This window comes from Chiroxiphia lanceolata, chromosome 12, assembly GCF_009829145.1.
Source record: "Chiroxiphia lanceolata isolate bChiLan1 chromosome 12, bChiLan1.pri, whole genome shotgun sequence".
In the NCBI taxonomy this organism is placed as follows: Eukaryota; Metazoa; Chordata; class Aves; order Passeriformes; family Pipridae; genus Chiroxiphia; species Chiroxiphia lanceolata.
Window position 1 is genome coordinate 16,278,290 of NC_045648.1, and position 17,639 is coordinate 16,295,928.

The window sequence follows — 17,639 nt, forward strand, 5'->3', positions numbered from 1 at the left end:
GCAGGATTTGACTACCAGGAGGCAGAGTTGCTCCACACTTTCTCCAAGTAGATTTCCCAACTGCAGGCCCTGCACAGATGCTATGCCAGGGTGTTTAGTCAAGGTCTGACAGTTGCCCCCAGTTAAGTGTCAATTCTGACACTGCCTTATGCCCTTTAAAGGCCAGTGAGGGTGAGAGGCCAAGCTGTTACACACTATGAGGCTTACGGGTCAGTAAGTAAAGCCACCTACAGCTGCTACTGGGTGACATTTTGAGAGTTGGAAAGGAGTCAGGGTTAAAAAAAAAAAAACTCAGCAGAAAGGCAACCTGGAATGGGATCCTCAACTCTCCCAGTATCACTAAGGACCTCAGCTATTTATAGCAGTAAGGGCTTGTCTATCATGGAGAATGTTGGTTTCTTTTGACCTTACTCTTCTAAGTTCACCATGCCACATCCCAGGACCCTCCTGAGGGCAGCTGGTAAGTCAGAAAACTCAGTAGTTTATTCTTCCCACCGGGCACAGTAATTACATCAAATCACTAACGGATCCCTTTTGAGACAGGGTTATTCACTAATGACCTGCTTGCAAAACCCCCAGCAATGAAAAAAGAAGTGAGATGAACTGATAGTGTGACCTCCTGCTGAGGTGCAAAACAGCAGCAGTAAAACAGGGGCAGGTGTTTTCAGCTTCTGCTGCTTCTTTGTGCAGTGAACAGCAGCATGTGAGGAAGAACTGAAGTATTTCATGGTAAGCAGCTGGCACACAGTGCCAAATCCCAGTTACCTGGCTTCCTGGTGCAGGGAAGGGTGTGGAACCAACCCGAACTGCTTTCAAAATGGCTCAGAAACCACTTGAATGTTATCAGCAATTACACAGGCTCGGTATGTACAGTGTGCTTTCCCTAAAAGCAGAGCTATTTTGCCTTCCCACACCAAGGCTGGTCTGGATAAAGCTGGCTTTCCCTCTTCCATAAGGGACAGGGGCAGCAGACACACACACGGCCCAGTCAGGGCTGTATGAGCTCAGACCCCACCCTTACCTCATGGGTGCCGTGAGAGAAGTTGAGGCGGGCAACATTCATTCCAGATTTAATCATTTCCTTCAGCTTCTCCACGGAGCGGGAGGCTGGGCCTAGGAGGAAGAAACAGTTTGAACGTTAACTTTGTAAAAATAATGAGGTAACCCACACACACCAAGCTGTTTCATGTGGAAGAGAAAAGGTAACTGGATAGAGGCTTGCTCAGCACTGCAGCAGCAAAGGTTGTTTTAACTTGCCCACAGAACTCAAGCAATTCCCATTTCCCTGGGTACTGGAATCACTCCCAGCAGTACCACGGGTTAGGCAAACATGGGAAAGTCGTGTTCCTTCACCACGCAAGTTCAGCCCTGGCAAGGGATGAAAGCTGGATCCTGCTCACAATTTCCCTAACAGGTTTGGGTTCTTGCTGCAATTCTCCCCTATCCAGGAATCACCTACCAATGGTGCAGATGATGCCAGTGTTCCTGGCGATGGTGGGCTCCGAGTCGATGTCCAGGCGGCACATGTGCTCCAGGAAGGTGTCTGCCATGGCAGCATGGAGCTGTTGAGTCTGGATGAAAGCGGTCCCTGCATCATGGTGCTTCGACATGGTTGCTCGATTCCTGTGTCTGGAAGGGAAGAAAGTGGTGCCAGGTTTGGGAATCAACCCGACTTGCCCAGCAAGCAGAGACACCAACACACCCACGTGATGAATATGGAGGTAACGAGAAAGCTGCTACTGGGTCAGACTTTATGTTCCTACTTGAGAGTCTTAACAGGCAAGACACATTTCTATTTCCATGTCATCCCCCACATGGACCACGCAAAGCTCACCTGCCTTCTATGCAGATGTTCCCTTCATAGCTTCTCTTCATTGCCAGTCTTCCCTTGGAGCTACACAACGCAACAAAATTCAAGCACTTGAGTGCGCAGGCAGAGGTTCTGCCTCCTCCCTCCCAGCTCTCCAGTCATTCCTCTACAAGCCTCGACTGCGCTTCCCATCCCAGCCGGGACCGGGGCAGCTCGGTACTGGCGTGACTGCGGCATGCCCGGACACGGGCAATCCTCTGCCCAGAGCACCTAATCATGGCAAAGCCTGCCTAAGCCTAAACCCCAGCCTCTAAGCCTGGACAAGCAAGCAGACTTGAGTTGATTAAACACAACACCTTGGCAAAGAACATGTAAAAGACTGAAGATTTCTTTAAAACGTTCAAAGTCCCTCTTCGACTGAAGACACTGCGGGTCTCCCCTGCCCCCTGCACTCCTCCTCACCCAGGGCAGCTGAAAACCAACATAAAGTTTAAAACTGGTTATTTTTGCAAAATTTGGATTAAAAAACCTCTCTGAACTAAGGCTGCTTGGCTTCACAGGACTAGAGCATCCCCACATCAGCAGAAACAGCCCATAACCCCAAGAGGAAGCTGAGCTGAAACTTAACTGTCCATTGGGATAGGAGGACACTCATTTCCCAGCAGTGCTGGTGCCCCCAGGCATTTCTAATTGGAGTAATTTTGTTCTCAGGTAGAAGCAGCAACTAAAAGCTCTTTGTTTCTCAGACCTGCCCAGGCGAGAATCCAAAAGCCTTGGTAAGGGAGGGATGCAAGGTGGTGGCTACTGGCATGGACAGATCACACATTTTGGCTTCAAATATTGGTCTGACTTCAAACTCCATCCCCTGGGCATGCAGAGGATATTCATAGCAGGCATGAGCTACCTTCTACAAGATGTGCTTGTAGAAATGTGGGTTGTGGCTCAGATAAAGGCTGGAACAGAGCAGGGTTTTTGTCCTGCCCACCCCCAGGCAGATAAAGCCCCCCAGTAACCCATCGAGCATGTGAGAGGCACACACCAGCTGATCAGGTTCAGCTCTGACAAAGGCACTGATGGGCCCAAAATCTCTGCCAGAGCTGAGCAGAAGGACAGCCGTGCCCTCCCGGCCTGCCCTGAGCCGGCCGATGCCGCAGCAGCTCCTCCCCTGCTCCGCAGCCCTTCCTCACGTAGCTCACGTCCTGCTCCTCCCGCAGCCAGCCCTGACTCACCATCGCCGCTGCCATGCAGCACAGGGCGCCCAGGCCACACAAAACCATAATTTGACCTGGCAAAGCCTCTTTTCCCTCAGCTCTGCCAGAAGCTGCTGATTCACTGGAGTCACTACACGAAGGTCTGCCCACATGAAAAGCCCAAGGAAGACTCCTTATTATAGGAAAACCCTCTGGTCAGCCCTGAAACATTGTTGTTTCAGCACTCTAACACTTGCTGCTGCATCCTCCGACACCTGCAGCGCAGCGCCGGCTTCTCTAGATGCCAAAACCAACAAGCCTTTGCTGTGAAATCACCTCCACGCACAGGCAAGCAGGTCTGCACAGCTTCTGGGAACACGAGGAATAGAGAACAACGGGATCCTGACACAGAAACTGGAATAGGGAACAACGGGATCCTGACACAGAAACTGCACCCACAGCGTGACTTGGAAGTTCGTAACAACAGCCAAGTGAACTCTCCCTGCCTCATGGAAATCCCCCACTCACTCAAGTCATCTGCAAATACAACTTTAAGCCCTCTAAAGCTTTTATAAAGAGAAAGGAAAAGTTCACTTCCCAGTCAGAATCTCCTTCACAACTTTCCAGCAGTTCAGTGAGCTCAGAAAAGGTAACTGGAGACATCATGACCTTGTCCAGGGGCGAGAGCAGAAACGCAGGAGCCAAAAAGTGTCCCAAACACCCATCTGCCCCCAGTGCCAGGCCCACGACCAGCAAAATTCACTTCTTAGTGCTCCCTCTGGCCTCCCATCACTGCACATTTACAAAGCAGCGATTGAATTCTACTGGAATGACCAGTCTTATATTTATAACAGGAATGTCTGGCATTTCCCACCACTCTGCTTTTTTTAAAATCAGAGGAGCAAGGACTTCAAGGACACCTGAAAACAGAGCTCTCAGTCTGGGCTGAGCACAGAAGGGGGGTAAGCAATACCCTACAAAGCCTGTATGCTTCCAGCACTGAATAAATTTGAATTCCTTCCTTGAGGAATAATGATTAAATCCCCAAGTTTATTACTTGGGCTGCCTGTGCTACAGGCAGGGCGTCCCAATGATGTCTGCTATCTCCCCAGCTCCTGAATATTCCAGAATGAGCCGTTTGAGGTCAGGACCGGTTTTGCAGCGCCAGGTGACTAATTCCAGCCAGCTCACCCCACTGGTCAGCCAAGAAAGCCTAAAATCACAGCACCTCCAGATGTGCCCTTGGGGATGGAGAAACGAGAGGGAGCAGCAACCCCCTCCCCGGCAATCCCCACCCAGGGCCAAGTCTGTTATCGGTGACAACGGGAAGTAGAAGCTCCAGCAGGGACTGGGACTGTCCCCAGGCCACACCGGCAGAGCTGTGTCACTGCCTGGAGGAACTGCAGCGAGAAGGGGGGTGGGGTGCTCCTGGTGGGGGGGTGATGATTCTGGATTTACAGCTCAGCCTCACTTACACAACCTCTCAGATGCTGCAGAATGACGCTGCTCATGCCCAGGGCCCCCAGCTAGAGGCAGAAATGGTCTGAGTTAGTGCTCAGGCCAGGGTTATGAAACCAGGCAGGCCTTCAGACTGCCAAAAAAAGATTACGAAAACATCAGCTTTGCTCATTCCAGAGGCAAAAGGCATTTAACAGCAGAGAAATGCAGCTGCTTGGCATCCCCTCTTCAGGGAGGGAGCACAGCACGAGGGGGTGTCGCGACGTTACGTAAGTACAAAATGGCCACCCCAAAACACCACCCCTTTTCTGCAAGCCTGGATGGGATCCAGAAGCCACCACCTGCTCCTGGCTGGCCAAAGCTTACCCCGGGAGCAAGCTGGGGATCCACGGGAGGAGAGCCCCACAAAAAGGGATTGCTCTCCAGCTTTCAGGCAACGGAAAAGGAAAGTCAGGCCCGGGAGACAGCAGCACTTTCCCTGTGTGCTGCTGGCTCAGCAGAGCTGCCCTCCCCGCAAGGCAAACGCATAGAGGAGGCTTAACTAAAAAAAAAAAGGAGAGGAGGCCAGCATCGGATGTTTGGTGAGGAGAAAGACTTATCTCGAGGGTATTTGTAGGACACACCTACAGGCTTAACCTTGCAGAGGACAAGGAGCCTTTCAGCCCGGCAAAAAGCACCTGGCTGCCTTCAGGCAAGCTGTAAAAACCTGCTTTACATGATAAAAGGAAGCTTTGGGTCTTTTTTTTAACATTTAAACAGGTGGAAGCGTAGTTCCCTGCGCTGCACGCCCGCTCCAGGATGAAGGTCGCTGCACGTGGCAGCGCCCCGGTACTGCAGCCCCATTCCCTACGTGCCATCCATCACCACATGCTGCGGCTCCATCTTCCCCTGGGAAAACAACGGGAGATAAAGGAGCAGCACGTGCTCCGTCCGGCCTGGGAAACGTCTTGTTCTCACCAAATTCAATTATCAGCTTGGCGGGTGCAAAGGGAATTAAGGCCGGTGGTGGATCACGCGGGCTAACAGCAAGAAATGAAGGTTTTAATAATATTTACAGTTTCTGACGGATAAAGGAGTAGGTAATCAAAAAAACGCAGGCTGCTGCAGACTCCCCAGGGTGGTTATCTACCGAAAGCGAAGTTTCTCGGAAGGGTTTCACAGGCAGAAGTCCCCGGTTCAAGCACGTGGCTCCCAGCAGCGCTTCCTGCCTCGGCACAAAAACCTCTCGCTTAATCCGGTGATGGGCTGGAAACGCGCCGGCATCAGCCGGGCTCATTGGGCCATCAAACTCCTCTAAATTAGCCTAAATTCTGCTTTATAAACGGGATATCGGGCATGAAATTATGCGCTTTGGAGTGATTTTTTTTTTAATTAAGCACTCCTGGTTGTACAACAAGTCCCAGGAGGTGTCTAAGTAACCAAAAAACCTCTTTGTCATCCTACCTTCGAGCCAAGGCAAGATATGATGAGCAGCAGTAAGAAAGTTAACACATTAGCATCACAAAAACCTCTGTAAAACACTGATTTTTTTGTTAACCTGGGCCTCGACGATACTAAATTCCCTTATCAGGACAAAGCAGGTTTTCAGAGATTGCATTCTACTTTTCTTAGTCTGAGGAGACACTCGGGAGGTTGCCATTGTCCGCCGACAAAAGCCCTATTCATGGCCTGATAGCCCCGCACAGAGGGTTTAAACACGTTTCAGAAGTTTTCACAGTTCAAGAGACTGTCCAAATCAACTGGACGCGTTTAAGCAGGCACAATTATGGCGTAAGATTAATTATCTTTGCGGGGGGGGGGGGGGGGGGCGGGAAGAGGCTACAGCATCACTGGCGAGTGCAGCGAGCCGGTCACTGATTTAAAGTCAGAGCCGCTCGAGGGAACCGCCGGCTCTTACGTGAGTGCAGGCGGGGGGGGGGCGGACTGGCCCCAGCTGCCTCTGACTCAGCCTCTGGCGGCTCCTCGGGCACAGCCCGGTCAGCAGGACCCGGCCGGGAGCTGCCACCCAGCCCCGCGCTCCGTGCAACCGCGCGGCCATCCCCCGTGCGCGGCCCCGGCCCCACGGACCGACCCCCCCGCGCCTCCCCGTGCCCGGAGCGGGCGGTGCCCGGTGTGGGGTCGCGGGAGGATGCTCGGAGCGAGGTTTCGCAGGTGCGGGGGGTTCGCGGTGCGGGGTCGCGGGGGGGATGCTCAGAGCGGGCGGTTCCCGGTGCGGGTCCACGAGGGGGGATGCTCGAAGCGGGCGCTCCCCGCCGCGGGGTCTCGGGGGGTGCTCGGGAGGGTCGCGTGGCCAGGGCGGCCGCAGGCCACGTGCTCGGCACCGCGAGCCCCCCGCGCGCCCCTCCGGCCCCCAACCGTCCCATGGGGCGCGCGCGCCCTCCCCTCAGCCGCCGCCTGAGGGGGCCCCTCTGCCGGCGGCGGTTAACGGGGATAACGGCGGTACCACCGCGGCCGCCCCTCAGGCCGCCGTTACCTGCCGCCGCTCAGCCGCGCCACGAACCGCTGCCGCCTCTCCAAGCGCCGCCGCCGCTCTGCGCGCCGCCCCCGCGCCCCGTCAAGGTGATCCCGGCCGGCCGCAGCACCGCCTCCTGCGGATCCCTCCGCCGCCCGCCCCGCCGGGAGACACAAGGGTGGGGTGCCGGGACTCCTTTCACCGGCGGACGCACAAGGCGCGGGGGAGGTGCTGAGAATGGCACGCGCCCGACCGGCCAATGAGGAGGCGATGCAGCCGCCGCGCGCGCGGACGGAGAGTGGACACCGCCTTAAAGGGGCCGCTGCTCTTAAAGGGGCAGCGCCCTCCAACTCACATTCTCCCAACTCAACCACCCCCCAGTTCACATCATCCCCACAATTCACATCTCCCCCGACTCACACCGACCCCCAACTCACATCCTCCAATTCACACCATCCCCCCAACTCACAGTGCCCCCCAGTTCACACACCCCCAACTCACACACTCCCCAAGGCACACTGCCCCTCCAACTCACACTGTGCCCCCAACTCAAACTGTCCCACTGCAATTCACACCATCCCCTCCATTCACACTGTCCCCCAAACTCACATCATCCTTCCCAACTCACACGACCCTCTAACTAAACCCCCCAACTCACATCATCTCCCCAACTCACACCATCCCCTCAGCTCACACCGTCTCTCCATTCACACAGCCCCACCAACTCACACCCCCTCCAACTCACACCCCCCCAGCCACTCGTGGGTCCTCAGGAGTCCCTCTCTTTGTGGGGCTGGGCATTTTGGGGGGCTGTTGGAGGGTCCTGAGACCCTCCAATGGGCACATTGGGGGTGCAGTGTGGATGCTCTGTAGTGGGGCCGTGCAGACGTCATACTGGGGACACAGGGGACACCGTGCCAACTTGGGGGGGGCCCAACAGGCATGCCCTGTGCCAGATCCATGAGGGCCCAGGGCTGGGGATACTGGGGACCCCATGCTGGAGATGATGGGACATTGTCCCGGGACTGTGGGGACATTTATTGGTGACCCATAGCAGCTGCTCCACTGGGATCGTGGTGACACTGAGGACACACTATTGACACAAGGACCTGCAGCATGGACACTGTACTGGGCTGTGGGGGCACTGTGACAGCCGTGGGAGACCCAAAATGGCCACCCTGTATTGGGACCATGAGGGGATCCTGTACTGGGAATGCTGGGGACCATGTACTGGGTACACCGGGGAATGTGTACTGGGAACATTGGGGGCTCTGTCCTGGGGTATGGGGACACCGTGACAGCCATCTGAGGATCCAAAATTGTCATCTTATACTGGGATCATGTAGGGATCCTGTACTGGGCATGCCGGGCCCCTGTACTGGGGACACTGGGGACACTGTGCTGGGCTGTGGGGACACTGTGACAACCCAGGGGTGGACTCAAAATGGTCACCCGGTGCTGGTACCGTGGGGACTCTCTGCCGGGGATGCTGGGGACGGTGTACTGGGGACTCTGGAGACCCTGTTGCTGGCCCATGGGGACATTGGGGGGGGGCCCAACACGGCCACCCCATGGGGGACCTTGTGCTGGGGGCCGCGGTGGTGCCGAACTGGGACGAGGGGGAGCCTGTCCTGGGGACCCTGGGGTCACTGGGGCCCCTCAGCCCTGCCCGTCCCCGCTGTGGCTGCTCCCCCGGGCCCAGCCGGGGGGGACGGGGGGTCCCGGCGGTGACGTCACGGGCGCGTTGCCCGGTGACGCGGTGTGACGTCAGGCCGGCCGCCCCCCGGCAGCAATGGCGGCGGCGCCCGCGCCGGCCAGGCCGCGCTGACATGGTGAGGGCCGGGGGGACGCGGGGACACGGGGCACGGGGCACGGCGACAGCCCGGAGCGGCCCGCGGGGCGAGCGCGCCCGGCGCGGGGGGGGGGGGAGCGGGACGGGCCTAAGGGGGGCGAGGGGCGGGCGATGGGGCAGCGGCCCTCGGTGACCCCCCGGGTATCCCCGTGCTCCCCTGTGTCCCCCCGTGTCCCACTGTCCCTCGGCTCGGGGCGGGAATGGGGCCGGTGGGAGAAGGACCACCCCCATCGCGATCGGTCGGGGCCCGCTCGGCAGCTACGTGCGGGGTCCCCATCCTACTCCCCCCTCCTGTTCCCCATCTTGCTGTCCCCATCCTGCTCCCCCATCCTAATGTCTCCATTCTTTTACCCCATCCTGCTGTCCCCATCCTGCTCCTCCATCCTGTTATCCCATCCTGCTCCCCCATCCTACTGTCCCCATCCCACTCCTCCATCCCATTGTGCCCATCTTGCATCTCATCCCCCCATCCCCATCCTGTTGTCCCATCCTGCTCCCCGATCCTGCTTCTCCATCCCACGGTCCCCATCCTGTTCCCGCAACTCGCAGTCCCATCCTGTTCCCCCATCCTGCTCCTCCATCCCAACTGTCCCAACCTGCTCCTCCATCCCATTGTCCCCATCTTTCTCCCCCATCTCGCTGTCCCGATCCTGCTGTCCCCATCCTATTCCACCATCCTGCAGTCCCATCCTGTTTCCCCATCCTGCTGTCCCCATCCCACAGTCCCCATCCTCTTCCTCCATCCTGCTCCTCCATACCACTCCTCCACCCTACTTCACTGTCCTCATCCTGCTCCTTCATCTCGTTGTCCCTATCCTGTTCCCCCATCCTGCTCCCCATCCTGCTCCCTCATCCCACTGTTCCCATCCTGTTCCCCCATCCTGCTGTCCCCATTCCACTGGCTCGAAGCTGTTCCCCTCTAATCTGCTGCCCTGTCCTGCCTCCCCCAACCTGCTCCTCCATTCTGCTGCCCCCCAAATTATTCTTCCCATCCCACTCCCTGCATCCCACTGCCCCCATCCCACATCTCCATCCTGCTTCCCCCCAAAACACTCCCTCTATCCTGCTGCCCTCATCCTCCTCCTCATCCCACTGTTCCCCCAACCTCCTTCCCTAAATGTTCCCCCAGTCCACTGCCCCCAACCCCCTCCAGATTCAGCTTCCCCAGTTTGCTCCCCTTTGTTCACTCCTTATTAATGTGCCCCCACAAAGCACATCCCAACCCTCTCGCCATCTCCTCTCCCCCAGCCTTGTGCCCACCTAATCTGCTGCCCCCCACCCCTCTGCCCCCAGGACCTCAAGGGCCAGTACTGGACGGACGATGACTCCGACGGGGACAATGAGTCCGAGGAGTTCCTCTACGGCGTCCAGGTGGGTGCTGGCTCCCACAGGGCAGTGGGGGGATCAGAGACCTCCAGCCCGAGCGCAGTCCCGAGCCTGGGGCTGCAGGGGCTCCGTGTCTGACGGTGCCGTGGGGGCTGTGCCGCAGGGGACCTGCGCCGCCGACCTGTACCGGCACCCGCAGCTGGACGCCGACATCGAGGCGGTGAAGGAGATCTACAGCGAGAATGCCGTGGCCGTCAGGTGGGTGCTGTACCCAGGACACCCAGCTGTGGCATCACTGGGTCACCTGCCCATGGCATCACTGGCCATCCAGTTGTGCCGTCCGTGGGCATCCAGATGTGCCATCCCTGGGTACCCAACTGTGCTGTGCCCAGGACACCTGGCTGTGCCATTCCTGGGCACCCAACTGTGCTGCACCCAGCTGTGCCATCCCTGGGCATCCAGTTGTGCCGTGCCCAGTCACCTGACTGTGCCATCCCTGGGTACCCAACTGTGCCGTGCCCAGGCACTTGGATGTGTCATTCCTGGGCACCCGCCCATGGCATCCCCAGGGCACCAGGCTCTGGTATTCCCAGAACACCTGGCAGTGGCATCTCCTGGGCACCTGGCCATGACATTCCCAGGTCACCTGGCTGTACCATCCCTCAGACACACTCTCACCAGGACACCCAGCTATGGCATCCACTAGGCACCCAGCTGTGCCGCCCCTGGGGCACCTGGCTTTGCCATCACCAAGTACCCATCTGTGCCATCTCTGGAACACCCAGCCCATTCCCAGAGCATCCAGCTGTGCCATCCCTGGGGCACCTGGCCATGGCATCACCAGACACCTGGCAGTGCCATCACTGAGGCACCCAGCCGTGGCACTCCCAGGCATCCGCCAGTGCCATTCTTGGGACACCTGACTGTGCCATCTCTAGAGCAACTCACCTGTGCCATCCCCAGCATACCTGGCCATGCCATCCCCATGCATGTGGCCATGTTGAGCACCCAGTTGTAGCACCCCTGGACACCCAGTTGTGCCATCTCTGGGGTACCTGGCTGTGCCATCCATGGGACACCCTGCTATGGTATTAACAAGGTACCTGGCTGTGACATCTCCAGGCATCCAGCTGTGCCATCCTTGGGGCACCTGGCTGTGCCATTGCCATGGCACCCAAGCATGGCACTCCTGAGCACCCAGCTGTGCCATCCCCAGGCACACATCTACAATCCGGGCACTCCCCCTGTGCCATCCTGGTCTCAGGGTACACACACTCGATACACGGGGACCCACACCTGCCTGTCACTGTCCCCTGAGCCTGCCCACCCTGGCACGGTGGGCCCCGGGCCGCTGTTCTGGCTCCGTACCAGCCTCCCTGTGCCACGGCACCGCGTGTCTTCACAGGGAGTACGGGACCATCGATGACGTGGACATCGACCTGCACGTGAACATCAGCTTCCTCGATGTGAGTCCCTGGGGTGCCCCCGGCAGCGTTGGCACAGGGAGGGTGGGCACACACACCCGGGGGGTCCCCAAATTCCCCTCCCTGGCTGTGTCCCCACGGCTGTGCCAAACCACGGCTGTGCCAAACCGTGGCTGTGCCGAACCGCGGCTCTCCCTCGGCAGGAGGAGGTGGCGACGGCGTGGAAGGTGCTGCGGACGGAGCCCATCGTCCTCCGCCTGCGCTTCTCCCTCTCCCAGTACCTCGATGGCCCCGGTGAGTGGGGACGGGTGGGACACGGTGTCCCCCGTGCCCTGGGAACGGGCACAGCAGTGGCACCAATGGCTCATCCTCATCTCTCCCCACAGAACCGTCCATCGAGGTGTTCCAACCATCCAACAAGGAGGGCTTCGGGCTGGGTCTGCAGCTGAAGAAGTAAGAGCTGAAACACACTGAGCACCTGAGGGTGGGGGGTGGGGAGGGCCCACAGAGTTCCTGTTTTGCCCCCAAACCGACCAGATGCCACATGTCCCTGTGCCACTATCTTTTATCCACCACACAAACCCCTGCCAGGCTCAGCACCGGCTGTGGGTGGGGAAGAGAAGGAGCTGGGGTGTGGCTGGGACCACCCAAGCAGCAGGCTTGGGGGACACCAACACACCCATGAGTGCTATCCCCCATGGTGCTCGGGCACCCATGCCACCTCTCTGCCAGGATCCTGGGCATGTTCACATCCCAGCAATGGAAACACCTCAGCAACGATTTCCTGAAGACCCAGCAGGAGAAGCGGCACAGTTGGTTCAAGACGAGCGGCACCATCAAGAAGTTCCGCGCTGGCCTCAGCATCTTCTCCCCCATCCCCAAGTAAGACCCTGTCACTGTCCCCAAGGTGCCAGCCCTCTGTGCCCTCAGCCTGGGTGGAGCCTGGCACTGTGCCTCAGTTTCCCCACTTGGACTCTACTGTTCCCCACCAGAGCCCAGGGAGGTGGAGGTTGCTCCAGCTGATGGATGAATTCGGCGCCGGATGATGGAGGAGCAGGGGACGGTGACAAACGGGTGCTCAGGGGGTTTTGTGCCCGCAGGTCTCCCAGCTTCCCTGTTATCCAAGACTCGGTGCTGAAGGGCAAACTGGGCATCCCTGAGGCTCGCGTGAACCGCCTGATGAACCGCTCCGTGTCCTGCATGGTGAAGAACCCCAAGGTGGAAGTTTTCGGCTACCCCCCCGCCAGCACCCAGGCAGGTGTTGCCCCCTTCAACATCCTGGTGGGTGCCACCCCTCCTCGGGGTTTGCTTTCCTCTCCTTTCCCTTGCCAGGGGCTCCTCCGGGCTCAGATCGCTTGTGGGGTGCTGGGACCCGCCTGGGGTGGGGGGAGGCCCTGTTGGGTTTCTTGTCCCCAGCACCCTTGGGTGCTCTTGGGGAGCTGGGGCCCAGCCATGGGGTCCAGTGGTGCTTTACCCCCTCTTGGTGCTGCATCCCTGTGGGTGGGGTTGGCATGTCAGGGGTCCCAGTGCGCCAGGGGGTACTGGCATGTCAGGGGTCCTGCTGTCATGGGGAAGGTTGACATGTCAGGGGTCCTGCTGTGCTGGAGGATGTTGGCATGTCAGAGATCCTGATGTGCTGAGGGGTGTTGGCATGTTGGGGGTGCTGCTGTGCCAGCGGGGGTTGGCATTTGAGGGTCCGCTGTGCTAGAGAAGGTTGGCATATCAAAGGTCCTGCTGTGCTGGAGGATGTTGGCATGTTGGGGGTCCTGCTGTGCTGGGGTGGGGTTGGCACATTGGGGGGCCCACTGTGCCGGTGGGGTTGGGGGTTGCTGGTGCCATGCAGAGCTGGGGGTGCCTGTGGGAAAGGGGATGACGCAGCTGGCTCCGCTCCGTCTCCATCGCAGGTCGGTGGCCACTGCAAGAACATCCCCACGCTGGAGTACGGCTTCCTCGTCCAGGTGAGAGTCCTGCATCCCACTCACCCTCATCCTGCTTCCTGGAGCATCCTCCCCACTGCCCCATGTCCTGCTCATCCCCATTCTGCTGCCCAGAGCATCTTTCCCACTGCCCTGTGTCTCACTTTTCCACATCCCATTGTCCAGAGCATCCTTCCCACTCATCCTCATCCTTCTACCCCGAGCATCCTTCCCACTGCCCTATGTCCTGCTGAGTTCCATCCTGCTGCCCAGAGCATCCTCCCCACTGCCCCACATCCCACTCATCCCCATCCCACTGCCTGGAGCGTGCTCCCAGCTCTGTGGCAGGGACTGACTCCCACCATCCTGCCCTCAGATCATGAAGTACGCGGAGCAGCGGATCCCGACGCTCAACGAGTACTGTGTGGTGTGTGACGAGCAGCACGTCTTCCAGAACGGCTCCATGCTCAAGGTGGGGTGACAGGGGCCAGCAGGGCGTGGGCTGTGCCCCCGTGTCCCTGTCCCAGCCCTCCCCACACTCCTGTCCCTCCGCAGCCGGCCGTGTGCACACGGGAGCTCTGTGTCTTCTCCTTCTACACCCTGGGCGTCATGTCGGGCGCGGCTGAGGAGGTGGCCACGGGTGCCGAGGTAGGGGCTGCGCACGGTGGGGACCCCGACATCTCCTTGGGGGGCTGCCCCTTCACCCCCTGCTCTGCCCCAAGGTGGTGGACCTGCTGGTGGCCATGTGCCGCGCTGCCCTCGAGTCCCCTCGCAAGAGCATCATCTTCGAGCCTTATCCCTCCGTGGTGGACCCCAACGACCCCAAAACTCTTGCCTTTAACCCCAAGGTAAGCTCCGGGGACAACGCTCCCCCACGCTGAGGGGTGCAGGGGCCATAGGGAGCCCTGAGGACCCCTCTGATGGCCACCTCTCTCCTGCCCCACATGTAGAAGAAGAACTATGAGCGGCTGCAGAAGGCCCTGGACAGTGTGATGTCCATCCGGGAGATGACCCAGGTACATAGTGTGGCCTCACACCCCCATGTCCTCCAGTGTGAGATCCAATCCTGGAGTGGCATTTTGGTGCTGATCTCCATCCACCCACAGTTGGATGAGTGCTGGGGCACCCACCTGCACCTCCTCTGTCTTTGCCAGGGATCCTACCTGGAGATCAAGAAGCAGATGGACAAGCTGGACCCCCTGGCCCATCCCCTCCTGCAGTGGTAAGGCCAAGGGTGCTGTGGCCCCATCCCACTGTCCCACATCCATCCCTGCTGCCCCACATCCCCCATGACAGGGTGAGGCAGCCGGGCATCTTTGGCACGACTCTCTCAGCTCCTTTCTCCTGGGGGGTCACAACCATCCAATGGCATTGGAGTGGGTTCTGGCTCCCAGCTTGGCCCTGCTCCCAGAGGAGCATGGGACCACCCTATCTGACCTTCCTCCTCCTCCTCTTCTTCCTCCTCTTCCCAAGGATAATCTCCAGCAACAGATCCCACATTGTCAAGCTGCCTCTCAGCAGGGTAAGGGGCCTGGCCAGGCTCTGGGGAATGGAGGGTATGGAATGTGGGATGTGGGATATCAGAGATGGGCTGAAGGGTACAGGAGGTGGGATGCAGGATGTAGGCTGTGGGATGTAGGATGAAGTGTGTAAGGATATGGAGTGAGCCATAGAAAGGTCTGGGCCACAGGATGCATCCCTTGGGATATGGTCTGAGCCTGGGAGGCATGGGAGGCTGGATGTGGTATATGGGATGGAGGATGGGCTGTGTGGTGGGTGATGCCACAGGCCCTCCTGGCAATGTTGGAGCAGCCGAAGCCAGTCTGGGCCGGACACGGGACCAGGCGGCCGTGCATGATCTGTCTGTCTGCCTGTCTCTCTGTCCTCTCCCCACTGGTGCCACCGCTGCTCTTCCCGTTCCCCTGGTAGCAGCTGAAGTTCATGCACACCTCCCACCAGTTCCTCCTGCTCAGCAGCCCCCCGGCCAAGGAGGCGCGGTTCCGCACGGCCAAGAAACTCTACGGCAGCACCTTCGCTTTCCAGTGAGTTGCTGAGGTGGGGGGACAGCAGGAGCCCCACAACAGGCCCTGTGGGGCTGACGTGGAGCTGACTTTTTCCAGCGGCTCTCACATTGAGAACTGGCATTCCATCCTCCGCAACGGACTGGTCAACGCTTCCTACACCAAACTGCAGGTACCGCTCCGCTCCACGGGCCCAATGCACCCCAACGCAGGGAGGGAGGGAGGGAGAGAGGGGAGCGGGCAGGCAGGGAATGGGACAGGCAGGTAAGCAGGGGGACAGGCAGGCAAGGAAGGGGACAGGCAGCGGGGGGTGCCAAGCTGCCTCCACTGTCACCGCGCCTGAGCTGTCGGGGTGACCCCACCACGCTCATCCTGGTGTTTTCCTGCAAGCTGCATGGAGCAGCCTATGGCAAGGGCATCTATCTGAGCCCCATCTCCAGTATTTCCTTTGGATACTCAGGTAAGAGGCTGCCTGCTCTGCCCAGTCCTGCCTACGCTCCCATCCCTACCCCCTGCATGGGCCCCAGGAGGTTTGGCATCGCGCCAGCCAGAGGAGCTGCACCAGAGTTGGCACTGTCCCACATCCGGATCACCTGCACCAGCCTCTTCCCAACCAGGCTGGGACTTTCCCACACACCAGGGAATAAAAACCCCAATGATTTCTAGGCTCCAAAAGCTTCTATGCCTGCTTTTGGGGGGTTCCCAGGGCTCGGCCAAAGGGTGGGAGCACTCAGCCATCCCTGTCTGTGGCATGTGTCCCATTGTCACCCTCGCAGTGTTCCCTGCTGGGAGTGACGGCCACCACCTCCTTCTCCACAGGGATGGGGAAAGGCCAGCACCGGATGCCGTCGAAGGATGAGCTGGTGCAGCGGTACAACAGGATGAACACCATCCCCCAGGTGACAGGCTGGGGGACACCAGGGAGGATGGGGATGGGGATATGGCACCCACAGGGTGGTAACACCGGCTGCTCTCTCCACAGACCCGCTCCATCCAGTCCCGCTTCCTCCAGAGCCGCAACCTGAACTGCATCGCGCTTTGCGAAGGTGCGGGGACATGAGGGGGCAGTGGGGGGGCATGGGCAGCACCTACAGGATCACTGGGTGGGGGGAGGAGGGAGGGAGGGTCCCCACCCCCAGCTGTGCCCCCAGCACCAGCCATGCCCAGCCGGGGACTCCATTCCCCACCCCGTGTCCAACAGCCCCTTCCCCCTGCAGTGATCACCTCCAAGGACCTGCAGAAACACGGCAACATCTGGGTGTGCCCCGTCTCGGACCACGTCTGCACCCGCTTCTTCTTTGTGTGAGTCCCAGCTGCGCCACCTCGCCGGCACCCGCGGGACCCCCCCGGGACACCCCCTGACCCCCCTCCTCCCCTTCCAGGTACGAAGACGGCCAAGTGGGAGATGCCAATATCAATACTCAGGACCCCAAAATCCAGAAGGAGATCATGCGTGTGATCGGGACTCAGGTGTACACAAACTGAGCGGTGGCAGTGGTGGGACCCCCGGGACCCCCCGGGCACTGAGTGGAGCCCCCCAGGCGAGGCCAGGGAAGGCCGAGCGGGATTTGAGCCCCCCGGGCAGGGCAGAGCCGGGGCCGGTGCCAGTGGCTCCACCTGTACATAGGCGTCGGGCACCCCGGGAGCACCAGGCGGGTTTGGCAGTCCCTTGTCCCCTCCCTGTCCTGTCCTCGGTGTCCCCACCCTGTGGCAGCGTGGAGAAGGAGCCCCGGGGCCGGGGGCTGCCCCTCCTGGCGTTGGCAGCGACGGCGTTTTTATCGATGAGAAACAGAAGCAAAAAAATAACAAAGAACCAAAACAAACCCAAAAACACAGAAAAAAAAAAAAGAGAAAAGAAATCTGTGTTGGTGGAATTAACTGGAGTTAAAGTCTGGGGGTTGGGGAGGGCAGGGGATGGTGGGGAAGGGATTGGGGCGTTGGGAAGGGAGGGGATTGTAGGGAAGGGATAGGGGCACAGGGAAGGAATGGGATTGTGGGGAAGAGAGAGGCATGGGGAAAGGATGGCATGGTGAGGAAGGAATGGGGATGCAGGAAAGGGATGGGATCATGGGAAAGGGACGGGGCCACTGGGAAGGGATGGGATGGTGGGGAAGGGAGAGGTTAACAGGGAAGAGATGGTGGCACAGGTTAGGATAGGACCATGGGGAAGGGATAGAATTGAAGGGATAG

General features: G+C 59.1%; 2 protein-coding genes across 10 annotated transcripts in view; one reads left to right on the forward strand and one right to left on the reverse strand.

The window, feature by feature from the left end:
* PKM (pyruvate kinase M1/2) overlaps positions 1 to 7,113 on the reverse strand; it is a 19,626-nt gene extending 12,513 nt beyond the window's left edge. The window contains exons 1-4 of one of the 5 annotated variants that reach the window (XM_032700032.1): positions 6,932 to 7,045; positions 1,835 to 1,894; positions 1,460 to 1,629; positions 1,022 to 1,113 (exon numbers count right to left, since the gene is read on the reverse strand). In XM_032700032.1, the coding sequence (XP_032555923.1) occupies positions 1,022 to 1,113; positions 1,460 to 1,629; positions 1,835 to 1,875 (303 nt within the window). In that variant the 5' untranslated portion in view covers positions 1,876 to 1,894; positions 6,932 to 7,045. Of the gene's footprint in view, positions 1 to 1,021; positions 1,114 to 1,459; positions 1,633 to 1,834; positions 1,895 to 6,921 lie in introns of those variants that run through there. The other 4 variants (XM_032700033.1, XM_032700035.1, XM_032700031.1 and 1 more) reach the window with 4 other exon arrangements.
* PARP6 (poly(ADP-ribose) polymerase family member 6) lies at positions 6,938 to 17,245 on the forward strand. Of its 5 annotated transcripts, none has more exons than XM_032700029.1 (22): positions 6,939 to 8,742; positions 10,056 to 10,133; positions 10,252 to 10,346; positions 11,494 to 11,554; positions 11,716 to 11,806; positions 11,899 to 11,965; positions 12,245 to 12,394; positions 12,613 to 12,766; positions 13,417 to 13,470; positions 13,805 to 13,900; positions 13,984 to 14,076; positions 14,151 to 14,276; positions 14,379 to 14,444; positions 14,583 to 14,650; positions 14,902 to 14,950; positions 15,358 to 15,470; positions 15,549 to 15,621; positions 15,840 to 15,909; positions 16,269 to 16,348; positions 16,432 to 16,495; positions 16,667 to 16,751; positions 16,832 to 17,044. In XM_032700029.1, exons 1-22 carry the CDS (start codon positions 8,482 to 8,484, stop codon positions 16,932 to 16,934), a joined length of 2,097 nt encoding a protein of 698 aa, XP_032555920.1. In that variant the 5' UTR covers positions 6,939 to 8,481; the 3' UTR covers positions 16,935 to 17,044. The 5 variants fall into 5 exon arrangements, 4 of the variants coding, with proteins under 4 accessions (XP_032555920.1, XP_032555921.1, XP_032555916.1 ...); XM_032700030.1 differs by having other exon boundaries at positions 15,361 to 15,470; XM_032700025.1 differs by having other exon boundaries at positions 7,167 to 8,742; positions 12,613 to 12,793; positions 16,832 to 17,245.
* Positions 17,246 to 17,639: the final 394 nt, after the last annotated feature.